The 23133-nt window shown below is 39.5% G+C and overlaps 1 protein-coding gene across 1 annotated transcript; it reads left to right on the top strand.

Annotated features, from left to right (window-relative positions):
- Positions 1–18190: 18190 nt before the first annotated feature.
- Positions 18191–20144, top strand: RAB9B (RAB9B, member RAS oncogene family). Its single transcript, XM_045537957.1, has 2 exons — positions 18191–18215; positions 19408–20144. Exon 2 carries the CDS (start codon positions 19450–19452, stop codon positions 20053–20055), a length of 606 nt encoding a protein of 201 aa, XP_045393913.1. The 5' UTR covers positions 18191–18215; positions 19408–19449; the 3' UTR covers positions 20056–20144.
- The last annotated feature ends 2989 nt before the right edge of the window (positions 20145–23133 follow it).

Genomic DNA, 23133 nt, shown 5'->3' with positions numbered 1-23133 from the left:
AGAAATCTAGATTTTTAAAATATGAACTCTCCCAATTTTTAACCTACAATTTAAAATTATATAAGTTCCATGCATATCAAGCAAAACATGTCACTAGGACAATAGTTTGTGACCTTTCTCCTACAACAGTCCTAAGGACTGTTTTGATAAATACAGAGTCAAAATTAAAAGCTATTTGCAAAAAATAAATAAATAAAAAAATATAAATAAAAGCTATTTGCTCTGATGAAGTTCAAGTGACATTAGAAGTGGCCCAGCATCTTCAGGCTGTCTGACTTATTCTGTGATTTGAAATCTGGAGGACAGAAACCAAGTCTTTTGCATCTTTTTATCCCCATCAATGAGTACCTTCCCCAGATGAAGTAGGTGCTCAATCAACACAAGATAGATGAACAGACTTGTGTTTTGGCCCTGACCCTGAACAGCTATGTGACCTTGAGTGGATTAATGAGCTTTTCCAAGTGTCTATTTCCTCATCTATAAAATGTGAGTTATGAGGCTCTATTTTTGTGAAAGTGGTCTTTATTCAAAGGTGACTTATTAGTGATAAAAGACAAGCTGAATAACATAATGTTTAAATTCTCCAAGAAGAGGTTCCTGAGTATACACTGGGTTAAGGGCAGCCCAAAGGTCCTCAGATTTCAGGGAAACAAATGCAATACTAAAAAGAACCCTGATGAAAATCAGCCTCAGAATAATTTGGCACAGACTGAAAAGTTGAAGTTTTCCAGATTGAACATAAATTAGAGTGAACTGAATGATTAAGGCTAAGTCCACAACTTTGCCTTCATTCACTGTTCCAAACTCTCTGTGTGGTTAATTTTATAAAATGTGAACATTTCCAACCTTTAAAATGTCATAAATTGTGATGATTGTAAGGGCCAAGTGTCAAGATGGAAAGATCAGTAAGTTGCAAGCCAGATGCCATGTCTCCCATAATTACCTGATTACACTCATCTTGATGTGGGGCCTTGTTAAAATATAAATTCAGGCCACACCTCTCAAGATTGTGATTCTGTAGGTTGAAGCAGATAGGATTTGTTTTATCTGTATTTCACAAGGTTCCCAGGTGATTCATATGATCATGCAAGTTTAGAAACTCTGAAGAGGACTTGGTTTCTGATCTTGAGTCTAGGCAACTGCTAGTAACATAGATTTGGAGAAGTCACAAACTCTCTGAGTTTCCTTGCCTGTAATACAATGAGAAGCTGAATTACTAGATTTAGCTTTGATTACCAGATTTTTAAGGCTTCTTTAAGATCTAAAAATCTATATACTACGATCACAAAATATATATCTGAAAAAAAACTAACATACTCCATTGCCTCATCCTTTTTGTTCCTACTGTTTTAGAAGCCCCACATCTCTAAAAAAGGAAGAACCATTTTGACCAGTCTCATGGTCTTGAATAGGGTTCTATTTACTCTATTTAGACTTTTAATGTTTTTTTCAGTTAAGACTATATATCTAAAAAATCCAGTTAATGTTTTAGACATAAACTGACAAGATTGAAGAACATGAAATTTATCAGACAACTTTAAACTTGTGTCTTATTACTGAACCATAGGCCTTAAAGAACATTATTGATTATATTTAAAATATTTTATTTCATGGCTATATTATATTATATTATATTATGTGGAAGTTTTGGTGGTGATAGAAGTGTCAACATGTTAAATATAAACATTCAAAATATCTCACCATGTTTAAACTCTGTTTTGACATGTCTTTATTATTTTCTTTGAATATATAAGGTGCCTCAAAAATAATAGTGATGGGTTAGATCTCTTTTGAATTCTGAGAGTCCCATGTCTAATTATATACTGGAAATTTCATTCCTCTTATCCAAGGCTAATTGTTCCACTCATGTTCTTATCTCATTATTTCTAGGACCCTTATCCATGATTTATTGCAGTGTCCCCATCTTTAGGATCTCACCTATATAACTTATCCTTCTTGATCTTCTTCAAGCAATCTTCTTCCTCCTCCAGTTCCCAAACTGGGGTTTTCCTGAGGTTTCAGTCATGGCCTATGCTTACAAACTCAAGTGCTCACAGGGGCAAGCAGTAGACATAAATGACAGCATTTGTTGGTGGTTTCTACTTAGATGTTCCACTGTCATTTAATGTCTACAAAGAAACTCATCAACTTCTTTTGAATCAGTTCTCCCTCCACTCCTATTTTCTTTTCTTTGTCAATGACGAGATAATTCTCCTAATCCATCAATCTAGGATGAGTAAATAGCCCTGACAGAACTGAATCAGAAAAAGGATGTGCTGGTGACATCAGTGTGGTTGTGATATGGGCACAGGTCTAGACAGGATCCAGAATGAGGCAGGAAACAACCATCACAGTAATGGGCCATCAGGTCTATGTTGGTCATGGCAGCAGAGCAAGACCTCATATAAAACTTGAGTGTTATATAATATTGGCATTTTATAATGCCAGAAAGCTACCCCAAAGCCAGGGAAGACTCAAACAGTTCTGTTCATAGCACCGAGAAAAGCTCTAAGGAAACAGTTGCTTCAACTATGTTCTCCAGTCACATTTTAATTAGGGTGGTTCAGGACTGCTGGCTGACCTAACTCCCAGGGAAGGACCCTTAAGTGAGTGATTCTTAACCTTTTCTGGGTCATGAACCCCTTTGGGAATCTGATGAAAGCTGTAGAATTTTTCCCTAGAAAAATGCACATATTAACATACAAATTATTATTTAGAATTTCAGAGGCTTCATGAACCACTTGATCCTACTCATAGACCCCAGGCTAAGAACCTCTGCCAAAGGCCTTAAAGAACTTTGGCTAAATGAGCAATACTAAATCTCCCTAGGAGTGGGCAGGGTCACAAGTGGAATGCTCCTTGATCCAAGGATGAATTTAGCATTGGAGGTTTCTGTGTCTTCATTGTGCTCTCTCCTGATGGATTCTGTTGAGTTGGACTGCCAAAATCTATTAAAGGAAGTCTTCATGCCTGGTATTTTTAACTTTTCTGTTCAAAAAGTATTTATTGAGGGCTCACTGTATGTCAGGTGCACAGCTAGGACTTAAGGAATCAGTTGTGAATAAGAGAGACAAACATGGAGCTTGTGGTCTAATGGGGGATGCTGACATTAAACAAAGAAAAAGAAAAAGACACTAATAGAAGTTGTAAATGTTAATGAAAAAAGTAGTCAAGGTACTGAAATAGAAAGTTATAGAAGGCAGGGATGGAGAAAATTACTTTTGATAAGACGGTAAGAAAAGGCTTTCTCAGGAATAGACCATTATGCTGAGATCTAAGGGGTTTATCTTAAGAAAAATCAGCAGAAGAGCATTCCAGACAGAAGGAACAGCATATGCAAAGGCTTTCAATTAGGAAAGAGGTTGCCTTGTTTGAGAAAGTGAAAAAAGACCAGCATGCCTGTAGGAGAGTACATGATGCAGAGAATGGCAAAAGTTGAGTGTCGACATAAGAAGGGGTCCAATCATGCAGGGACTTACCAGGTCATGGTACCTGACTTTGAATTTTATTCAAAGTGTAACAGGAAGCCATTGAATAGGTCTAAGTAGGCAAGTCACATTATGCAATTAATACTTTTAAAAATCACTCTGCTATGTGAAGAATGGATTAGAAGAGCCAATAACAGAAGCAGGAAGACCAGTTTGGAAATTGTCATAGCAACTCAGGTGAGAGATATAGGTGGCTTGACTAAGATGGGGACAATAGAAGTCAGAGGTGGATTCCATATATATTTTGGCACTACAATTGGCACGATTTGCTGGTGTGTCTGTTTTGGGGGAGGAAGAAGGCAAGAGGAAGGCAAAGCAAGGAATCAAGGATAATTCTTCGGTTTCTGGCCAGAAAAACTGTGTGCATGGATACTGATGCAATTAACTGGAATGGGGAAGATTGTGGACAGGGAACACGTTTGGTAGAAAAAAAATCAGGAGTTCCATTCTCAACATGTTGTTTGATATTGATATGAGATTATCAGAATGATGATTTCAAGTAGGCAGCTGGATATGTACATTTAGAGATACAAATCTGAAAATCATCAGCATCAGATGGTATTTGAATCCATGTGAACTAATGAGCACTGTTAGGGAGAATATGTAGCGAAAGAAGAGGATCCATCAAGAGTATGAAAGAATTCCAAAATTTAGAGGAGTAGAAGCCAGCAAAGGAGCCAGAGGTGAAGCAAGCAGCTGAGGTAGGAACAGAAACCAGAAGAGACTAGTGTCACAGAAGCTGCTATGGGCTGAACTGTGTTTCCCCACCACCACCACCAAATTTATATGTTGAAGCTCCAACCCCTAATGTAACTGTATTTGAATATAGGGTCTTTACAATGTATATGACCTAAACTTATGTACCCCCATGATGAGCTGAAATTTAAAAAAAAATAAAAAAAAAATAAAGTTGTTGCCTTCAGAAAAAAAAAAAAGAATATAGGGTCTTTACAAAGTAATCAATGTTAAATGCAGTCATAAAGATAGAGCCCTAATCCAATAGGATTGGTTGTTTATAAAAAGAGGAAGAGAGACCAGGGTGAGCCTTCTTTCTCTGTGTCTGCCATGTGAGGACAAGATGAGAAGGCAATTATCTGCAAGCCAGCAAAAGAGCCTTCACCAGAAATCAAACTATGCTGGACCTTGATTTTGAACTTTCCAGCCTGCATAACTGAGAAATAAACTTCTGTTGTTTAAGCTACCCAGTCTATGGAATTTGTCATGTCAACCCAAGATGAATAATACAGAAGCCAAGAGGAGAATATTTTAAGAAGAATGGGGTGCTGTTGAGTCAAGTAAAATGAAAACAAAGTAGTAACTACTGAACTTGGTAAGATTTGACAAGAACAGTCTCTGTAGAGTGATGGAGACGGAAGCCAGAAAAGAGTGGGCTGAGGAGAAATGAAGAGGTGAGGATGTAGAGACAGCAACTACAGACAACTTTATTGGTAAGTTTTGTTGTAAAGGGAATCAGAAAATTAGAACAGTGGCTGAAGTGGGGCCTAGATGAAAACTTTTTTTCTTTAAAAAGTGGGAGCTAATAGGAGATGTTTTATGCTGATTTGAATGATTGCATACAAAGAGAGAAACTGATGCAAAAGAGAGAGAGAATAACCAATTGAAAGAGCAAGTTCCTTGAAAGGTAAGAGGGGTAATGCTCAAAGCATGTTGAGAAATTTGTCTTTGGTAGGAAGATGGATGCTTACTCAGTTGGAAGAGGAAGTAAGAGGAAAACGTGGGTGAAAGCATAGGTAGCATTGCAGGCTTGGTAGTGGGAAGAAGCAGGAGTTTTCTGTGATGGCTTCTAATTTCTCAATAAAATATGAATCAAGGTCAACAGATGGAAGTGAAGGTAAAGGAGGAGATGTGGGAGGTCTGATGTGAGGGGAAAAGGTTTGAAAGGGAGCCCATGGGAAAAGACAAAGTGAGCCTCTTAGAGAAACACAGCAGCATCGTCAGGCAGCATTAGGTATGAATTTGAAGTCTGAGATCACAAACTTAAACTAGTCAACTCAGTTGTGAGATTTTTCTTCAGCAAAGTTTCCCCAGCATTTTGATGATGTGAAAGAGGGGCAAGTGCTATAATGTGTATGCAAGACAGTGATTACAGTGATGAACCATGGAATCTAAGGGAGATAAGTGAAGCCAGGAGACAGATAGGAAAGGTTTATTTTTTATGTTTTCAGGTAGAAGGGTGTTTCTTCTATAAAATTTTATTAAAGTATAACACATGTATGAAAAATCACACACATTTAGTGTACAGATTGATGAATTTCCACAAATTGAACATACTCCTGTAACCAGCCCCCAGATCTAAAAACAGAACATGACCAGGCCCGCAGGAAAACCCCTTGTGTGTCCTTCCAGTCACTGCTTCCCCAAGGCTAACCAGTCTCCTGACTTCTAACACCATGCATTAGTTTTGCCTGTTTTTGTACTTTATATGAATGGAATCACACAGTATTCACACTTTTGTGTATGGCTCTTTTCACTCAGCTTTATGCTCATGAGATTGATCCATCCTATTTGGCTGGATATTTGGGTAGTTTTCCAATTTCCAGTTTTAAGCTATTATGAATAGGACTGTTCTAACCATTCTAGCTTATGTCTTCTGTGAACATTTGCATTTGTGTTAGGTATATATCCAGGAGTGACATTCATTAACTGATGGACATTTAAAATTGTTTCTACTTTTTTATTACAAATAATGCTGCTATGAATATTCATGTACAAGTTTTTGTGTGAACATATGTTTTCACTTTTCTTGGATGTATAACTTGGAGTGGAATTGCTGGATCATGGGTAGCTCTATGCTTAACTTTTTGAGAAACTGTCAAAATGTTTCCAAAAATGACTGAACAATTTTACATGCCCACCAGCTATATGTGAATGTTCAAAATTTCTCCACATCATTGTCAATACTTGTTATTGTCCATCTTTTTATTGTAGCCATCTTAGTGGGCATGAAGTAGCATCTCATTGAAAGGGTGGAAAGCTCATTAAGTGCTCATGCCACAGATGGAGAAAAATTTCTCACACAGAGTTTAGGATATACAGAAGTAAAAGTTTATTTACTTTTCCAAGAAAGAAAGAAAGAGATAGACAGAGGGAAAGGGAGGGGGGAGTGAGTGGCTATGGCACACAAATGAAGGAGTAGAAATGCCAGGCCCTGAGAAAAAGCTACTTGGAGTTTTAAAGGGTAAAAAGAAAATTGTTTTCCTCTCTGCTTTAGCAGGCTGATAACAGAAGCTGAGGCAAAGTTGTTGAGGTGCTCTTTATTTTTTCCTTTCTCTGTGATGCCGGCTTATCAGAGTCCTTGGAATCTGGTTTTTGGCAGGTACTAACTAAGACAGAGAGCTGGAGCAGGGAGCTCACACTTCTGTCCACTTAGGGCTCTTCAAGGCTGAGAAAATGAAACTCTTAGAGAGAACAAGTTAGGCCACAGGTGTTTTAATTAAACAAAACAAAGGGAGTAGTTGTGTTCCGAGTTTCCTTTTCAAAGGGGCAATCATGTACTGTGAGTTTTATTTCTCTTACTTTCTGTTTGATAGTTTATTTTCCTCTGTTAGGTAGGTTATTAGTAAGGCCACCTTTCACTCATTATGAATTTTATTTGCATTTCCCTAATGGCTAATGATATTGAATATCTTTTCATGGGCTTATCATCCATTTGTGTATCTTCTCTGTCAAAATGTCTGTTAAGATCATTTACCTGCCCACATTTTAGTTATTTATATTTTAATGTCAAGTATTCTTTATGTATTCTGTATAATAGTTCTTTGTTGTATATATGATTTGAAAATATTTTCTCCTGTTCCATGAGTTGTTTTCTCACTTTTTGATCATGCACTTTAAAGCAGAAGGGCTGCTTTTGACTAAGTGAAATTTATATAATTTTTCTTTTGTCACCTGTGCTTTTGGTGCCATATCTAAGAAGGCTTTGCCTAACCCGAGGTCACAAAGATCTACCACTATGTTTTCTTCTGAGCATGTCATAATTTTAGCTCTTATAATTAGGTATTTGATTCTCAGCTTTTCCTTTTAAGTTTTTATGGCCAATTTCTTCTTTTCTCCAATTGTTATCATTGCCACAGGAAGCTGCAATGTTAAATAATTGCCACTGATAATTTTAGACAAATGCCCTGAGGAAAAATGTGTTCTGCTGTGAGCAAGCTCTGAGTCAGGTGAATTAAAGAGAAGCTCTGTGAGTAGGGGTTTCCAGGAAACTGCCAGACAGGTCAAATAATGACAGTTCTCTGGGGATGAGGCTTTGAAAGAGCTCCAGTCCCCTTCTGACCCTTCCAGCGACGACTGCAGGGCTGTTGGGTTTTCCTGTGATTTTTGGGCTGTTGGTTTTCAAGGCTCCTACATAAGTGAGGAAAGAGGATGGGAACAGGGCAAGTCAAAAATGCCAAAAACGTCCCTGTTCTTACTGAGATTTAGATTATTTTCTTTAATAGAGGCTTCCTGAATTATTATAAGTCTTTGATTAATTTCTAGGTAAGGTTGATGTTGACCACACTTTGAGAGCCACTGACTCAGATTATACCTATCATTTTTAAAAGTCTGTATTGCTTGTTCTAGCATGCTAGTTCCTCTTTCTTGTGGTAGCAGCAGAGGGATGAAAGTGGAAGGGAACAATGGATGCACGTGAAGTGTATTTCTGACTTTGGGTACCATCACCAGCACAAATACCATATAATACACAAGGTGAAAGCAAGTGCGTTATATTCCCTGGTATTTGTTGTCTGATACCTTGTAAGTGAATAAGAACATAAAGCCCATAACTCAGAGTGCTAAAGATATATAATCATAGAAGATGAAGTCATTTGAAAGCCACTGGTTATACCCTCTAAACCTTGAAGCTTTTCATCATTTTTTTAAGACTCTGAATATTTCCATGAACTAACTCATCCTCAGTAATTTCAGTACTACTCAGTTGTCCTCCCCTAATTAGTGATATTATTTTAAGTTTGGTTTTTATTTCAAAAAATACTCATGTGGTGTTTCTGGTTATATAGGCCCTAGAAAAGCTTCAAATAAATGCATTGGAAGTTTACAGACAACAATGAAATACTAGCAAGAAGATCATCACGTGAAATTTTCCTACAAACTAATTGTATAGTAAGAGCTGTTTTAAGAGGTGAGGTCTTTCATTACAGTATTTTACCTTTGGCTAAAATTCATCATAAAAATAACTATTTCTACTTGGTTCTTCATTTGGTCATACCTGTAATCCTAGCACTCTGAGAGGCTGAGGCAGGAGGATCGCTTGAGCGCAGGAGTTTGAGACCAGCCTGAGCAAGAGCGAGACCCCATCTCTACTGAAAATAGAAAAATTAACCAGTCATTGTGGTGCATGCCTATAGTCCCAGCTACTTGGAAGGCTGAGGCAGGAGGATTTCTTGAGCCCAGGAGTTTGAGGTTGCAGTGAGCTACAATGACACCACTGCACTTTACGTAGGGCAACAAAGTGAGACTCGGTCTCAAAAAAAAAAAATCATTAGATGGTCTTATGAATATTATTAATATTATAAGTATGGGGACAACAGAACAAAATATTTGAAATCAGGACTATGGAAAATATGAAATGTGTAGTTGCCACATAGATACTCTAGGCCAAGGATGGCAAACACATTGCCTCATTCATGAGAGTCATCACTGAGTACTCTTTCCTACTGAAATGAATGTACCTTGGAATCCTCCACAGAATAATTCTACAGGAAGCCATTACAAATCAATCAAAATGACATCTCTTGCCATCCATGTTCAAGACAAACCAATGTCCTTCTGTTACCACATTACAGCTTTGTACAATTGATTGGAATAACAGTTGCTAAATCAGGTCCTGAGATGTAATAGTCCTGTTAATAGGAGTTCCATAAAGAAAAGGAATTTGTGTTCGCCGAGTTTGGAGTGGGCAAACAACATGAATAGAAATTTTTCAAAAGAAGATATAAGAATGGCTAACAAACATATGAAAAAATGCTCAACATCCCTAATCATCAGGGAAATGCAAATCAAAACCACAATGAGATATCACTTAACTCCAGTGAGAATGGCTTTTATCAAAAAGTCCCAAAACAACACATGTTGTCATGGATGCAGAGAAACAGGAACACTTATACACTGCTGGTGGGACTGCAAACTAGTGCAACCCCTGTGGAAAGCATTATGGAGATACCTTAAACAGATTCAAGTAGACCTACCATTCGATCCAGCAATCCCATTATTGGACATCTACCGAAAGGAACAAAAGTCATTCTGTGACAAAGATACCTGTACCCGGCTCACGCCTGTAATCCTAGCACTCTGGGCGGCCGAGGCGGGTGGATCGCTCTAGGTCAGGAGTTCGAGACCAGCCTGAGCAAGAGCGAGACCTCGTCTCTACTAAAAAAATAGAAAGAAATTATCTGGCCAACTAAAATATATATAGAAAAAAAAATTAGCCAGGCATGGTGGTGCATGCCTGTAGTCCCAGCTACCCAGGAGGCTGAGGCAGTAGGATTGCTTGAGCCCAGGAGTTTGAGGTTGCTGTGAGCTAGGCTGATGCCACGGCACTCACTCTAGCCTGGGCAACAAAGCGAGACTCTGTCTCCCCACCCCCCCCAAAAAAAAAGATACCTGTACCTGAATGTTTATAGCTGCACAATTCACAATTGCAAAGATGTGGAAACAACCCAAATGCCCATCAATTCATGAATGGATTAGTAAATTGTGGTATATGTATACCATGAAGTATCACTCAGCTATAGGAAATAACGGTGATATAGAATCCCTTTTGTTCTCCTGGAGAGAGCTGGAACCCATTCTATTAAGTGAAGTATCCCAAGAATGGAAAAACAAGCACCACATGTACTCACCAGCAAATTGGTTTCCCTGATCATCATCTAAGTGCACATTTGGGAATAACACCAATTGGGTATCGGACTGAGGGGATGGGTGTATACCTACATGATGAGTGCGTTGTGCACCGTCTGGGGAATGGTCACGCTTGAATGTTCTGACTCCGGGGGATAGGGGGTAGGGGGAGGGGATGGGGGTATAACTACATGAGGAGTGCAATGCGCACTGTCTGGGGAATGGACACGGCTGAAGCTCTGACTCAGCGGGATGGGTGGGACGTGGGCGATATATATAACCTGAACTTTTGTACCCCCATAATAAGCTGAAATTAAAAAAAAACCAACAGATTTCTTTACTTCAGTGCTCTAAGAGCCCTTCATGTCCTACTAATATTCAAGGTGACTCTTCAAGAAGAAAAATAGTATGCAGTGTTTATAAACTTATTTGAACCCTTCATAGACGCTTTTGTACATAGCATCTTGCTAATGCTGGACTAGGCTTTTCTTTTAAATTAATCACATTCCAGTTATGTCTTCTTGAAGCTCAGGTCAAGCATTTCAAACTGATCTTGATGCAAGATTTTTGGAGATAATTAATCTTGTTCATTGAATGTTGAATTTCGTGTGTGTGTGTGTGTGCGCGTGTGGGCATGTGCACATGCACATGTGTGTATGTCACTCTCTGAAGGTAACCTTATCTCTGATATCTAAAGACAATCTTGGTTTAGCCTCCTATCTACTGACCACACTGATTCTATTTCTTTGCATGTGTGTAACTGTATTGTAAAGATAGTATTATTTTATTATGCATGTAGGGCATAGTTTGACAGACCTCAACGATGGATCATTGGGAATAGTCCCATCTGAGACCCACAAAACCATTCACAGCTGTTACTTTGGATCTTTGTGCTATCCATTTTGTGCTCTTCCCTCACAACTAGGGGTAGTCATGTTGCTTCTGTTCTAGGTGGACAGTAGTTGCTTTTCAAGTGGCCTCTAGAGAGTCTTTTAATACAGGATTTGCATTTAGGAGTCTTTCACATGACATAGGATTTTGCTTACCCCTAGGGGTTCCAACATTTTCCAAATGTGTGATGCCTCAGCAGTTATGAGATCCTGACTACAGAACTAGGTATCCAGGAGTAGAAAGTAAAAGACCCTTAAAATTTGCAAGTAAGTTCGGGGGATTCTCAGAGATGATTAAACTGTTGGAAAATAGCATCTATATGAAAGAGACAAAGGAGTCTCTGGATTATTATACCTGAAGTTGAGAGACTGTAATATGAAGAACTATTATTTAGAGCAGTTCACGAAACAATTTATTGGGGTGCAGAAAGAAAACACTGGAACATCGATATATTTAATTTTTATCATTCTTTTAAAATGTCTGTGTTGGATTATTTTTACTATATATGCATTATAATGTATGTATAAGGTAATGTGTAAAGTGTATATAGTATACAGTACATGCATGCAATCTATAAATACATGTCCATATTTTGGAGCCCATCAGTTTAGAATGTGCAAGTTAAAAAAACTGATTTAGAGAATTGTGTTCGTCTCTCTTTTATCAGAAGAGTGTTCTCATGTGTTTGTGTGGGGAGTGAGGCTGGTTTAAATAGGAGCACAAGGAATTCAGTTAGATACATTTATTTTATTTTAAAATAATAATTATTGATTATATAGCATTCATTCATATTCATCAAATATTTTCTGAGCATGGCCTATGTATCAAGCATTGCTCTAGGCTCTGGGGACATGATGGTGAACCTAGTGAAGTCAAGTTATAGTCCTTGACTTCATAGTGCAATATAGTTTAGTGGGGAAGACAGCTGTCAACCATTAATCACACACTTAAATATACCATCATAAACAGGTGTGTGTTATGAAGGAAAAATACAGCAAGCTACAGGCTATGAGAGAATAAATTGGGCACTGTCTCTATTCTAGGGTTATCAAGAAAGGTTATCCTGAGAAGTGACATTTAAGCTGCGGCCTGCAGGGATTGATTGAGTGGTTGTGAAGAGGTAAAGGGAGAGTGGCCTAGATGGAGGGAGGACATGTGTGAGGGCTTTAAGGGGGCATGTGGCAAGTGAGGGCCAGTGCCACACAGGAGCAGAGTTTCAGACAATAGGAAAGCTTCAAACATGGTTGTACCTGACAGAGGTAGAGTGCAAGATAAATAACCTCAGGAGCTTTGTCTTTCTTTTGTTCCAGGGGAAAAAGATACACAAACTAGTCGGAGGTAGCAGAGGACCACAGGAAACAACAAGAAGGGACTGGCTGGGTGGCTAGGCTCAACTGGAACATTGAATTCCACCCCGGAACAGTTCCAGGAACCTCAGGTAATGCTGTCCGTATGGCCCTCTAGGACGTTAGCTGGTAAGGGTAAAAGGCAATGTGTCTTCTGTGCCTGAGCTACAGATGTGGACCTTTCCTTTTGGATTGCCCTGAGAATTTCATGAGCAGTAGCTAACTAGAAGGCCTAGGAATGTGCTGCGATCATGTGTTTTCCTGAATTATTTGAGACGAGAGGATGTATGTGCTATCCCTTTGGCAAAATTTAAGGATTTGGAGCCAGGACAAATGAGGTAGATCGGGAGGGTAATTGCAGAAGTGGGGCAGTGGCCAGCCCTGCCTGAGGGCTTAGGCTCCAGGGTGCAGAGGAGCTAAGTGGGAAAGCAATGTTTGACGGTCCATTGTTGCTGTGCCCACTAATCAGCTAGGGGAGGGGAAGGAAGACAAGGGAAGCCAGGGGTGGACGCTGAGCGTGAAAGAAGAGTGGGCCAGCCAGGCAGCGCTTTCCACATAGGAGGGCGGGAGACAGCCACACCGGGTCCCCAGCGCCAAGAAAGGGGCACGAGGAGGCGGCGCGGGCCCCGCCCCCTCCCCTAGCGGGTGCGGGCGCGGGCGCGGGCGCGAGACGCTGCGCGGCGGCAGCGGCGGGCGCGAGCGGCAGCTGTCAGGCCACCGAGGTCCAAGCCGCACTTGCTGCCCCATTGAGGACGAAGCGGCATCAGGAGCGGTGACGGTGTGTCTGCGGAGCCCGACTGCCGGCACGCGTGGCTGAGCTGCCCGCCACCGCAGCCCCCTCGCGTCTCCCACCGTACTGGGTAAGGTGCCTGCGCGTGGGCAGGAAGAGGGGCTGGAGGACCCGGGAGGCGGGCGGCCTGTGGGAAGGAGAGAGGGTGGTCTAGGTGATCCCCGAGGCCACTCGCAGCTTGGGAAAGGGGCTTAAGCGATGCTGGGGCCGGAGTTGGGGGGCAGGTGACGGTGGAGGGGGGCGTTGCTGAGTAATCCCGAGCGGCTGCCACAGCCGGGCGAGAGGCTCAGGGCTCCGTGGGGAGCGGGTGTGGCTCAGTGCGCATGCGCCACAGCCGACTGGCTTGAAGAGCCGGGGGTGAGGTGAGAGGACCTGGGTCTGGGGTAGTTGGGACTATGCGTGACATCTCACTTTCTAGGATCCTAATGCTAACAGTGCCCCTGTCATAGAGATGCCAGCATCCCAGGTCTCCTAAGGAAGCCTCTGTTCCCTGTACTCAGCTGGCTTAATGTAATCCAAACCTTACCTACCTATTTGTCTCTGGGCAGTCTAGTCGGGAAGAAGTGGCCTGGGGACAGTACCAATTTGCTATCTAGTGTGCCTTTGGGCTCATAGCCCCAGAGCTGTGGTTGTGACGAGTGAAAGGCTACACATGAGATTCCACCTTGGACCCCTGAAGTTGCATATAGGATGTAATTGTGAGCATGAATGTGGGAATAGCGTTTCAGTGACATGACGGCTGTGGCATTTGGACTCATAGCATGGATGTAGCTGATAATTTGTTAGCTCTGCAAAATTAATCCGGTGCGTCAGAGAGAGGGCTTCCCTGCTATGGAGCACCACCCCCACCCGCACCCCCAAGCATCAGGTTGTATTGGAAACAGCCTACACCATTTAAGTTAGAGGCTCTCAAAGATCCAATCATTTTGTATTTATGTTTATTTTTACATAGATTAATGAAAGTCACGCCCAATTCTCCAGGGCAATATTTCCAAATATTGTACCAGGATTCAACAGTGAGTTGAGTAGCTCTTACCACTGCGTGGCCACAACATGGGCTTTCCCCACAGGTCCAACCATGGCTCCTCCCCTGTGCGGACTTCCATCAGGGCCACTGTCATCCACTGCCTAGCCCTCCCCTCTTGCTCCCACCCAGCCTGCAGTACACATCCCTCTCAAGACTTGCTCCTGAGCAATCTGCACTACTGATTTTGAGCATCATTCCACTCCACGGCAACTGAACTGATGTTATCAATTTGCATTTCTGCCCCTCTTCACTCCATCATCACACAAAAATGTATTATTTTCAAAGGTTCAACATCTTTCTTTTCATTGCACTGCCTCCTCCCTCACCTTCACCCCCACCCCCAAACATCCCCAACTAAATACAATAATATTAATTAGGCTGTGTGGGTGCAGGCACAGCAGATTCAGAGGGTCGCAAGTGTGTTAAAGAACAAAGAACTGAGGAATATTGGTTACATGAATTCCTAATTCACCTTACTGTCCTAGGCTGAGACCCTAATTGGGAAAAGAAAAGTGAATAAATTATCCTTAGAGAGTGCTCGTTAATCTGTTGTTTGGTGGGGATTGGAAAAGGGTATTGCATCTCTTGAATATTTGAGTCAGTTAACTCCAGATCTTTCTCTAAATGGGACCAAAATTAAAATATTTTGGTCCAAATCCTAGCTTGATAGGGGACCCATAAAAAATGCATAAGGCATTTGACTTTCCTAGTAAACATATTTAGGGTTATCAAAGAATTCCTTTATCTGCTTAATGCTACCTTCTTTTAAGGTTTGGATTAAATCTGGCATATTCTTGGGGAGGAAAAAATTGTTTCATTTGCTTTTACACTGTGCTAGTTCTTTTTAATTTAAGCGTGTACTAAAGACATCACATTCATTTTCAAACAAGGATGAATAATAGTGGAGATGCCAGTACCCACTGACAACATCAAGTAGAGATAATTATTCTGCTCTTGGTTTTGGTGGGAATGGAGAAATGTATATACTTATTTTTAAAATGTTAGGGGAGGGGGAGGGAAGGGAAACTGGAACATTTTCCTTGACTTTCAACAGGTAGAATTTCTGTTAAGCCCCATTTGGAAAATGATCCAGATAAGTTCATAACTTCTGCTCTTTAGTCACCTTATAAGTAATAGTATTTGGACATCTTACAGAGCTATGAATCTATTATACCTTGACACCAATTCATAGGCATTAATTCTGAGCACCTACCTTATCAGTTAATTCATAAACAAATATTTATTGGGTTATCCATGTGCTGCATGCTGAAGGGGCTTCAAAGATATACACAAACAGGGGCCTTACTATCCAGGAATTTAAAATTGGTTGTGTAGGAAAGACATACTTAGAAAAAAGTTTGTTAACAAAGTAAGGCAGTATAACGATACGATGTGAACTGTAAACCTTGAGATCTCAAGCTTCTATGTTGATGTGTAACTTCTTGAGGGCAAGACGTAGCCTTAAACATTTATGCATTTCCAACAGCATCTGCACCCAGTGGGTGTTCAAGGGATGAAGCTTTGCAAAGTAGATTGAGTGGGGAGAAGCCAAAGGCAGGGAGAGAGGAGCCAGGAAGCTTTCACAATAGTTTAGATGTGAAGAGATGCAAGCCAAAAGGAGGATGGTAGCAGGGGACTAGAAAAGGATATTTTGAGGAAAAATCAGCAGGACTTAGTGACCTAAGGCAAAGCAATGAGCCTAAACTGTTTTCATTTCTACTTCTGCAAACAAATAAGAGTTGGAGACAGTAGAGGATAGTGGAGGGTCACCTTAGTAAGGACACAGCACACAGTAGGCACTCAAAGCATCAGTAACAGGATTGGACCAGAAGACCCTTAAAGTTTCTCCTATACTGCAATTCTGTGCCATGCGTAGATGCTCAAGATTGTTGAGGAACAAGTCATTCTTGGATATGGAAGAAAGAGAAAAAGAATTGTTATCCTCCCACTAGCAGGCCCTTTCTGAGAAGGGTTAATATGGAGCCACAAGGCCCCCACCAGCGAATGGAACGAGATGGAGGAACAAGAGGGACAAAAATCTCACACCAAAGTTTTCGAGAAATGCTTACAAATCTTTGAAAATTTCATAAGATATTCATTCTTCCCCAAATCCAGTGAGTTAAATAGGGCAGGTAGTATCTGCTCTATTTTTATATAAGAAGATATTGAAACAGAAAGATTAAATGACCTGCCCAAGTTCATAAACTAAATGAATGATATAGCAGTGATGAAGACCCTGATGCCCTAATTGCTACCATCCAGGGCTCTTGACAGTAAACCACATTGCTTTTCCTCCTTTCTCCCTGGCATAGAGCCTATGTACCCAGAAGTTATGTGTGCACGTGACCAAATGGGGAATGTACAAGCAACTGCAGCATTATCTCAGATAGTTATTAATACATCATCATTATTCCTGGAGCTGAGCATTTGGTTTCCATATTTACTCAGTCCTTGACCCATCCATTGAGTTTATCTGCAGCTGAGAAAGTAGGGTCAATGAATCATTTAATGATGTGAACACCTGTTTGCTAGGAACTTAAGGAAGCCCATTTGGCATGGGCCCTTAATACCAGCCATCAGTATTATGCCCAAGTTTGTACTTCTGTTACTTTTTCAAATAAGAGTTCAAGAGTTCTACACTGTAAAATTATCCTGCAGACTAGTATAAAAAATATAGAAGTGTGCTAACACTTGTTTCATCTCCATTTAAAGAAATGTTTTTTACTTGAGCTAGTTCCAAAGACAGCAATTTGAGAGCAGGAAAAAAAAAGATGACAAGAATCAGGAATTGTAGGAAACTTGAAAATTCTGTAGAGTAGATATAGACCAAAAAGGAGGATAAGGTCTATCAATTTAGGAGTAATTATTTAAATTCATTATTACTGATTTAGATATATATTAAATTGCTTATATGCTTTATCTGTATTTGAAAAAATAACATGAGATTATTAAGCAACAGAGTTTTTTTTAAAGCTTCTTTATTCCTCAGTGAGAAAGAACACTCAACAGATCTAGGAGCTATTTTTCTTTTTAGACCAATTACACCTGATGCTGCTTAAATAATATTCTTTCTATAATTCCCTATAATAGTAAATGAAGGTGTGTTTGAATTTAATAAGGCCAGCTAAGTACTTTTAAAACTTGTATTCAAGACTGATGACATAAATTAATGGATAAAATAATTAGCCAAGAGAAGATACTGTATTGTAAATAGGAAGCCGACAAACGTAATTTTTTCCTCTTCTTATGGAATCAGTTGCAGAGACAAGTTTGAGGCAGATTGGTGAGTGCACTAATAACTTTCTCGGAGATGGGAATGTTGGCAGGTATAAAGGGAAATAGTTTCATCTCTGATTTAGGGTTTCAACATATCTTAGATTACTCTGTGCTTTCTCTTTCCTGAATATCATCTATTGTGAATATCATCTGCTTTCTTTGATTTACTTTTACTTTGAATGGAAAATTCAATGGAAAGACAATATAAAACTGAAAAATTATATAAAGAACACTCAATTTAGGACAAGTTAAAGTTCTTGCAATAAAATTATTTTGCTTGTGTTAAGCATTTATAGCATTTGGAACTCTTAAGTATACTGGGGGAAAAGCATCCTCTATAGGTTACTTGAGGTTGCTCTGGGTTCTTTTTTTTCCTGACGTGAATGTATTTTTATATATGGCCTTAACTTTATTTTATTACAGATTTTTTTTTTAAATAACATTTCCCATTCTGTTTTTTAGAACTCTAAAAAGAAAGAATAAAACAACAACAGGAAAAAAGAAAAAGATTAGAATTGTGACAAAAACCCAACTGGGTAGGTATTTCATGGGGGCAAACTATGATTTTTAGATATTTTTAAATTTGATCTCTAAAAATGAATATTTGGAAAAATATGTAGTTAGTACACATGCATTCCAAAATAATTTTAAGGACTACTGAGTTTGTTAAATACATACCAAACATATGTGATTCCAGAAACTCTTTTGCATATGCTCCTTTGATTAGTGATTAGTTTTCATCCCTTTGTGTCCCTTGCATAAATATCACCTGATTATCCTCGCCATTGTTGAGTTCACATAATGAACCTAATGTGAAAGTACCCAACAGAATATAGCAAAAGGTAGTTAATCAGTAAGCATTTAATCTTTTTATTTTAAGATGCATTCTAGGTATTCCATGTGTAGACATGTTGTAGAGGTAACAAGAAGGGTACCATATAATTATTAGCACTTTAGATTTTATTATATGTTTTCATATGTTAACTATTAAGGAATTAAAACTTAAATCCAAAAACTAATAAGCTATTCAAGATTTTCTCCCTTAATGATAGCCATTATGTTGATATCAGTCAACTGTCATCAACTTAAGTGCCATTGTTCCATAAGAAAAGATTATGAAAGATCCTTAGGGAGGGTATCCATATCAATGCAAGTATAAGGGAGTAAATGCCTGAAGAAACTTAACCTTTTTCTCTCTTCCAGATTCTGGGATCCAGTCTAATTCTGGCCCAGACCTCTCCAGACAGAATGAAGAATCTAGCTTTCACAGCTTTCTCTTTTCAATAATTCTTGGTTCCATTGGGAACAGATTTCAAATCCCAAATCAATTTCATACTATTTAAAAAAATTTTTTTCATACTATTTGCCTCTTGTTTGGAACTGTCCAAACTAGAAGCTAAAATAGTCACACATTTAACTGGCATTCCTGTTCTAGGCTCTCTCCCTAGAATAGGGTCAGAACTGAACCAAATTACAGGACCATCTGCTAGTCCATTCACCCATGGCATTCAGCCATTTTTCTGGCACAGACAAGAGACCTCAGAAAAACAAGACCTATTTTCCCCCTTATGTAAAAAGAGTTTTATATCTTCTGTACTATATCAATTAATGAGCATGAATCAAGAGAAGTTAAATTAGAAGGCCTCATAATTTAGAGAAATTTGCTATGAAGTTGATTTCAGTTTCAGGTTTAACTGTTTTCCCTACTACTTTTTCTTTTATTTTCAGGTTCTCTTGGTTACAGAGTCCTCCCCTTTTGGTGCTGCAACAATGAGTGGGAAATCCCTGCTCCTAAAGGTCATTCTCTTGGGTGATGGCGGAGTTGGGAAAAGCTCACTTATGAACCGTTATGTAACCAATAAATTTGACTCCCAGGCTTTTCACACCATAGGGGTAGAGTTCTTAAATCGAGATCTGGAGGTAGATGGACGCTTTGTAACTCTCCAGATCTGGGACACTGCAGGGCAGGAACGTTTCAAGAGCCTTAGGACACCCTTCTACAGGGGAGCAGACTGCTGCCTCTTGACCTTCAGCGTGGACGACCGGCAGAGCTTTGAGAACCTTGGTAACTGGCAGAAGGAATTTATCTACTATGCAGATGTGAAGGACCCTGAGCACTTTCCCTTTGTAGTTCTGGGTAACAAGGTAGACAAAGAGGATAGGCAAGTGACTACTGAAGAGGCACAAGCCTGGTGCATGGAAAATGGGGATTACCCTTATCTAGAAACTAGTGCCAAAGATGATACTAATGTGACAGTGGCCTTTGAAGAAGCTGTCAGGCAGGTGTTGGCTGTAGAGGAACAGCTAGAGCATTGCATGTTAGGTCACACCATTGACTTGAACAGTGGCTCCAAAGCAGGATCTTCATGCTGTTAAAAGTAAGGAGCCTTTAAAAGTGTGCCCTGAATTGGTCAGTCAGTAGTATATGAATAACTGTGCCCCTCTAAGAGTGCACACATGCACACAAGAGGGTAAGAGATAAGGTTCTGATTGTGAAACAGAGCCTTTCAAATTGAAGTTGTAGAGCGATTTAAAAAAAAAAAAAAGCTTTATCAAGCCAAGTGTATTTTGCGTGATTTCTGCTACTTCCCCTTCTTGTGTGTCTCGGGACTTATCTGAAAGTTTTCGTCCTGAGAGGTTTAAATATTTTTAAAGTCACAGTTTAAATGTAGATCCCAGCCGCATGAAGGAGTTAAAGAGCTACAGCTATCCCTTAAAGCATTCCATTAATCAACTAACAAATGTCACCATCAGTCTCTTGCCAAGCAGTTTCTGACATTTCTGCCAAAGGGAAAAAAAATAAGACTCTGAGCTGTATTACAATAAAAATAATGATGCAAACAAGCATTCCTAAGCTTGAGTTATAAAGAGGTTATAATGATTGGGAATGCAAAAGTACAATGACGTACACTGACTTGTATAAATCATTATGTATGGTTTGCTCCCATTTGAGCTTTTCAAGAAATACCATCTCAATAAGAGATACTCTAATGACACTGGAAGTTGATTATACTCCTTGTGTTTGAAGTCACAGGATACTAGTGAATGGATTATGCTTAAATATGGCAACCACCCCTGCAAATAAATGGTTGGCCTGCTTTTACTTCATAAGTCTACTTTTGCTGCATAGAGATGTTGCTTCTCTGACAAAACCTCTTATCAATTTAGCAATGCTGCTTAGTATATGGCTTTGGGTGCAGTGCTTTCTGCTCATAATTTAAATGGTCCTTTGATCCACCATGCTGGGCTCACGGAGAAGGCTTCAGAAAAGATAATGGGCTTTTCTCACAAGGTTCCTTAACTCAAATATTTACTGTAGAAGGAACTGATTTCTTATATGTTGCATTGGATGTTCAGCTGGCCAAACTAGGACGTTAAAAGTGACAAAAGAGCAGATTTTAACCCTGCGTTAGAATGAATTTCTTATAATTAGAGTTGTCCAACAGTGGAATGGACTGCCTTAATAGTAAGCTCCCTTCCAGTGAAAATATTCACTGGATGACCATCTGTTAAAATACCATAAAAGGAATTTTTGTACTGGCTGTGTGTTCAGTATAAGGTCTCTTCCAGCTGTAAGTTCTATGAATCTATAAACTGTGTCAGTGCCATGCCGTGGTTAGCTTTATCTGAAGGTAACAGCTAAGACTATGGAGAGGGACTTTAAAAATTCTCAAACCATTCTGTGATCAGCTTTTAACAGCAACTATATAGCTCTTCCTTTTGCTTTTGCACTGTGGCAGGAAAAATTCTTAAGCTCTGAGTAATCTTTATGAGCCCTGAGATGAACACCCTAAAGATACCATATTAAAATATTAATACAAAAATGGTTTGACAATTTTTGATTGCTATGACTGCCAGTTATATACTGTATTATGAATATGCAGTCTGGTTCTTGTTGGTTGATCTGTTTATCCTGCGTAGTTTTTAATCTGTACTTTAAAACATCTGTGATAAGAATAGTGACCCAAGGTAGTGAGAGACAGTTAGAAATGACCCCAAAAAGAGACTTAGGCCAGGAAGGGAGTGGGAGCTTTCATAGGAATACAGCCTAGACCTCTCCATTGTAGCCACATATGGAATCAGCCTTACACGTGGGACCTTATGTGCTTTAAGAGCTCTGGGACTTTTTGGCCACATAGACAAGAGGAGAACAATATTTCAACCCAGACGTACTCAATATTTCCAATTCAGATATAGTCCTGACCCTATTGTTCAATTAACTTTGATGCCAGAAGTCAAAGCCAGAACTGGGACCCCAAAGCTCTTAAGTATCTGTCCCTATCCTGCCTATGCCTATAGCCAGCCGTACTGGTTTTCAAGTTCTATGATCATTTTGCTACAATTATGTTAGGGTGAAAATCTGTACGTCAAAAGTGTTAAATGCTAATTATTTTTAAGTGCATGAGACCTGGGGCCTTCTCTTTCTACTTGCACTCTGCTTATAATAGTTTCTATTTGTAGATCTCAGGCCTTCACGAAGATCTCCATCAACTCACAAAAGTACTTGTCTCTATTAGAGTGGCATGTGGTCATCTGAGTAAAAAACTTACATGGATATCTAATTCATAGACATCCTGTCCGTCCAAGGCAAGTGTTAATTTTATTAGCCCTTCAACTGAAGCCCCTTTCCTCTTAGCCATACCATTTTTTTCTGCCAAATTACTACACAATATCTTAGTGAAAGCACTTAACATTAAGTGACAAAAACATTGGCATTTTGGTGAGTAACACTCAGTGGGGTGCTGACATATAGTTTGGGTAAGATTAAAAAACACCAAAGGCTGAAATCTGTGAGTACCAGGAACTGTGCATATAGGTTTAGAAATTGACTATGTACCCTAGAATGTGCAGTGCAATATTTTCAATAGGTGATTTTTAATGAACACTAGATTTTTGAGATAATATATTTCTAATTAGGACTATACTGTTTTTCAGTGGTCCATTAAAACATCATACAGAATATTTAGTTTATTATGTATTGGCTAACTTTCAAGGGGCCTCAGATTCCATATGTCTTCAGTGGATTGATGACTTTCAGGTTAATTTGTGCCTGCCTCAGCCATCTCTGTTTTATCCTGAGGTATTCCTCAATCCTCTTGTTGCAGGTGCTGCTAAAATCTCAAAATTGTGTATCAAATATTTTCTTCCAACTGTAAAAAACCATCTGTGTTAAAGTGAATAAAAAGTGCATTTTGAATAACCAACATACAATGTTTGTGTTTCTTCCCTCCCTTTCTCTTGTTAAGCAATTGGTGGGTCTGATCAACAGTACTCATCAATCAAGTCACTCTTCCAGGCTGCATTGGATGTGGCCCCTGGATCACCTTTCACATGGTACTCCAAGCAGTCACTGCCTAGTGATCAGACAGATACTACTGTACTGGGAAGCAAACTCAAAAGATTGGAGTGGAGAGGTTCCTTTTATTTTTATACCACTTTCTAATGCATGAAGAG

The sequence above is a fragment of the Lemur catta genome, chromosome X (assembly GCF_020740605.2).
Source record: "Lemur catta isolate mLemCat1 chromosome X, mLemCat1.pri, whole genome shotgun sequence".
In the NCBI taxonomy this organism is placed as follows: Eukaryota; Metazoa; Chordata; class Mammalia; order Primates; family Lemuridae; genus Lemur; species Lemur catta.
The sequence above is the reverse complement of the archived record's forward strand: the minus strand, read 5'-3'. Positions and strand labels throughout refer to the sequence as shown.

What these genes read in the sequence shown, in the direction of transcription:
- RAB9B (XM_045537957.1), top strand. Translation starts at nt 19,450, where the DNA reads ATGAGTGGGAAATCCCTGCTCCTAAAGGTCATTCTCTTGGGTGATGGC.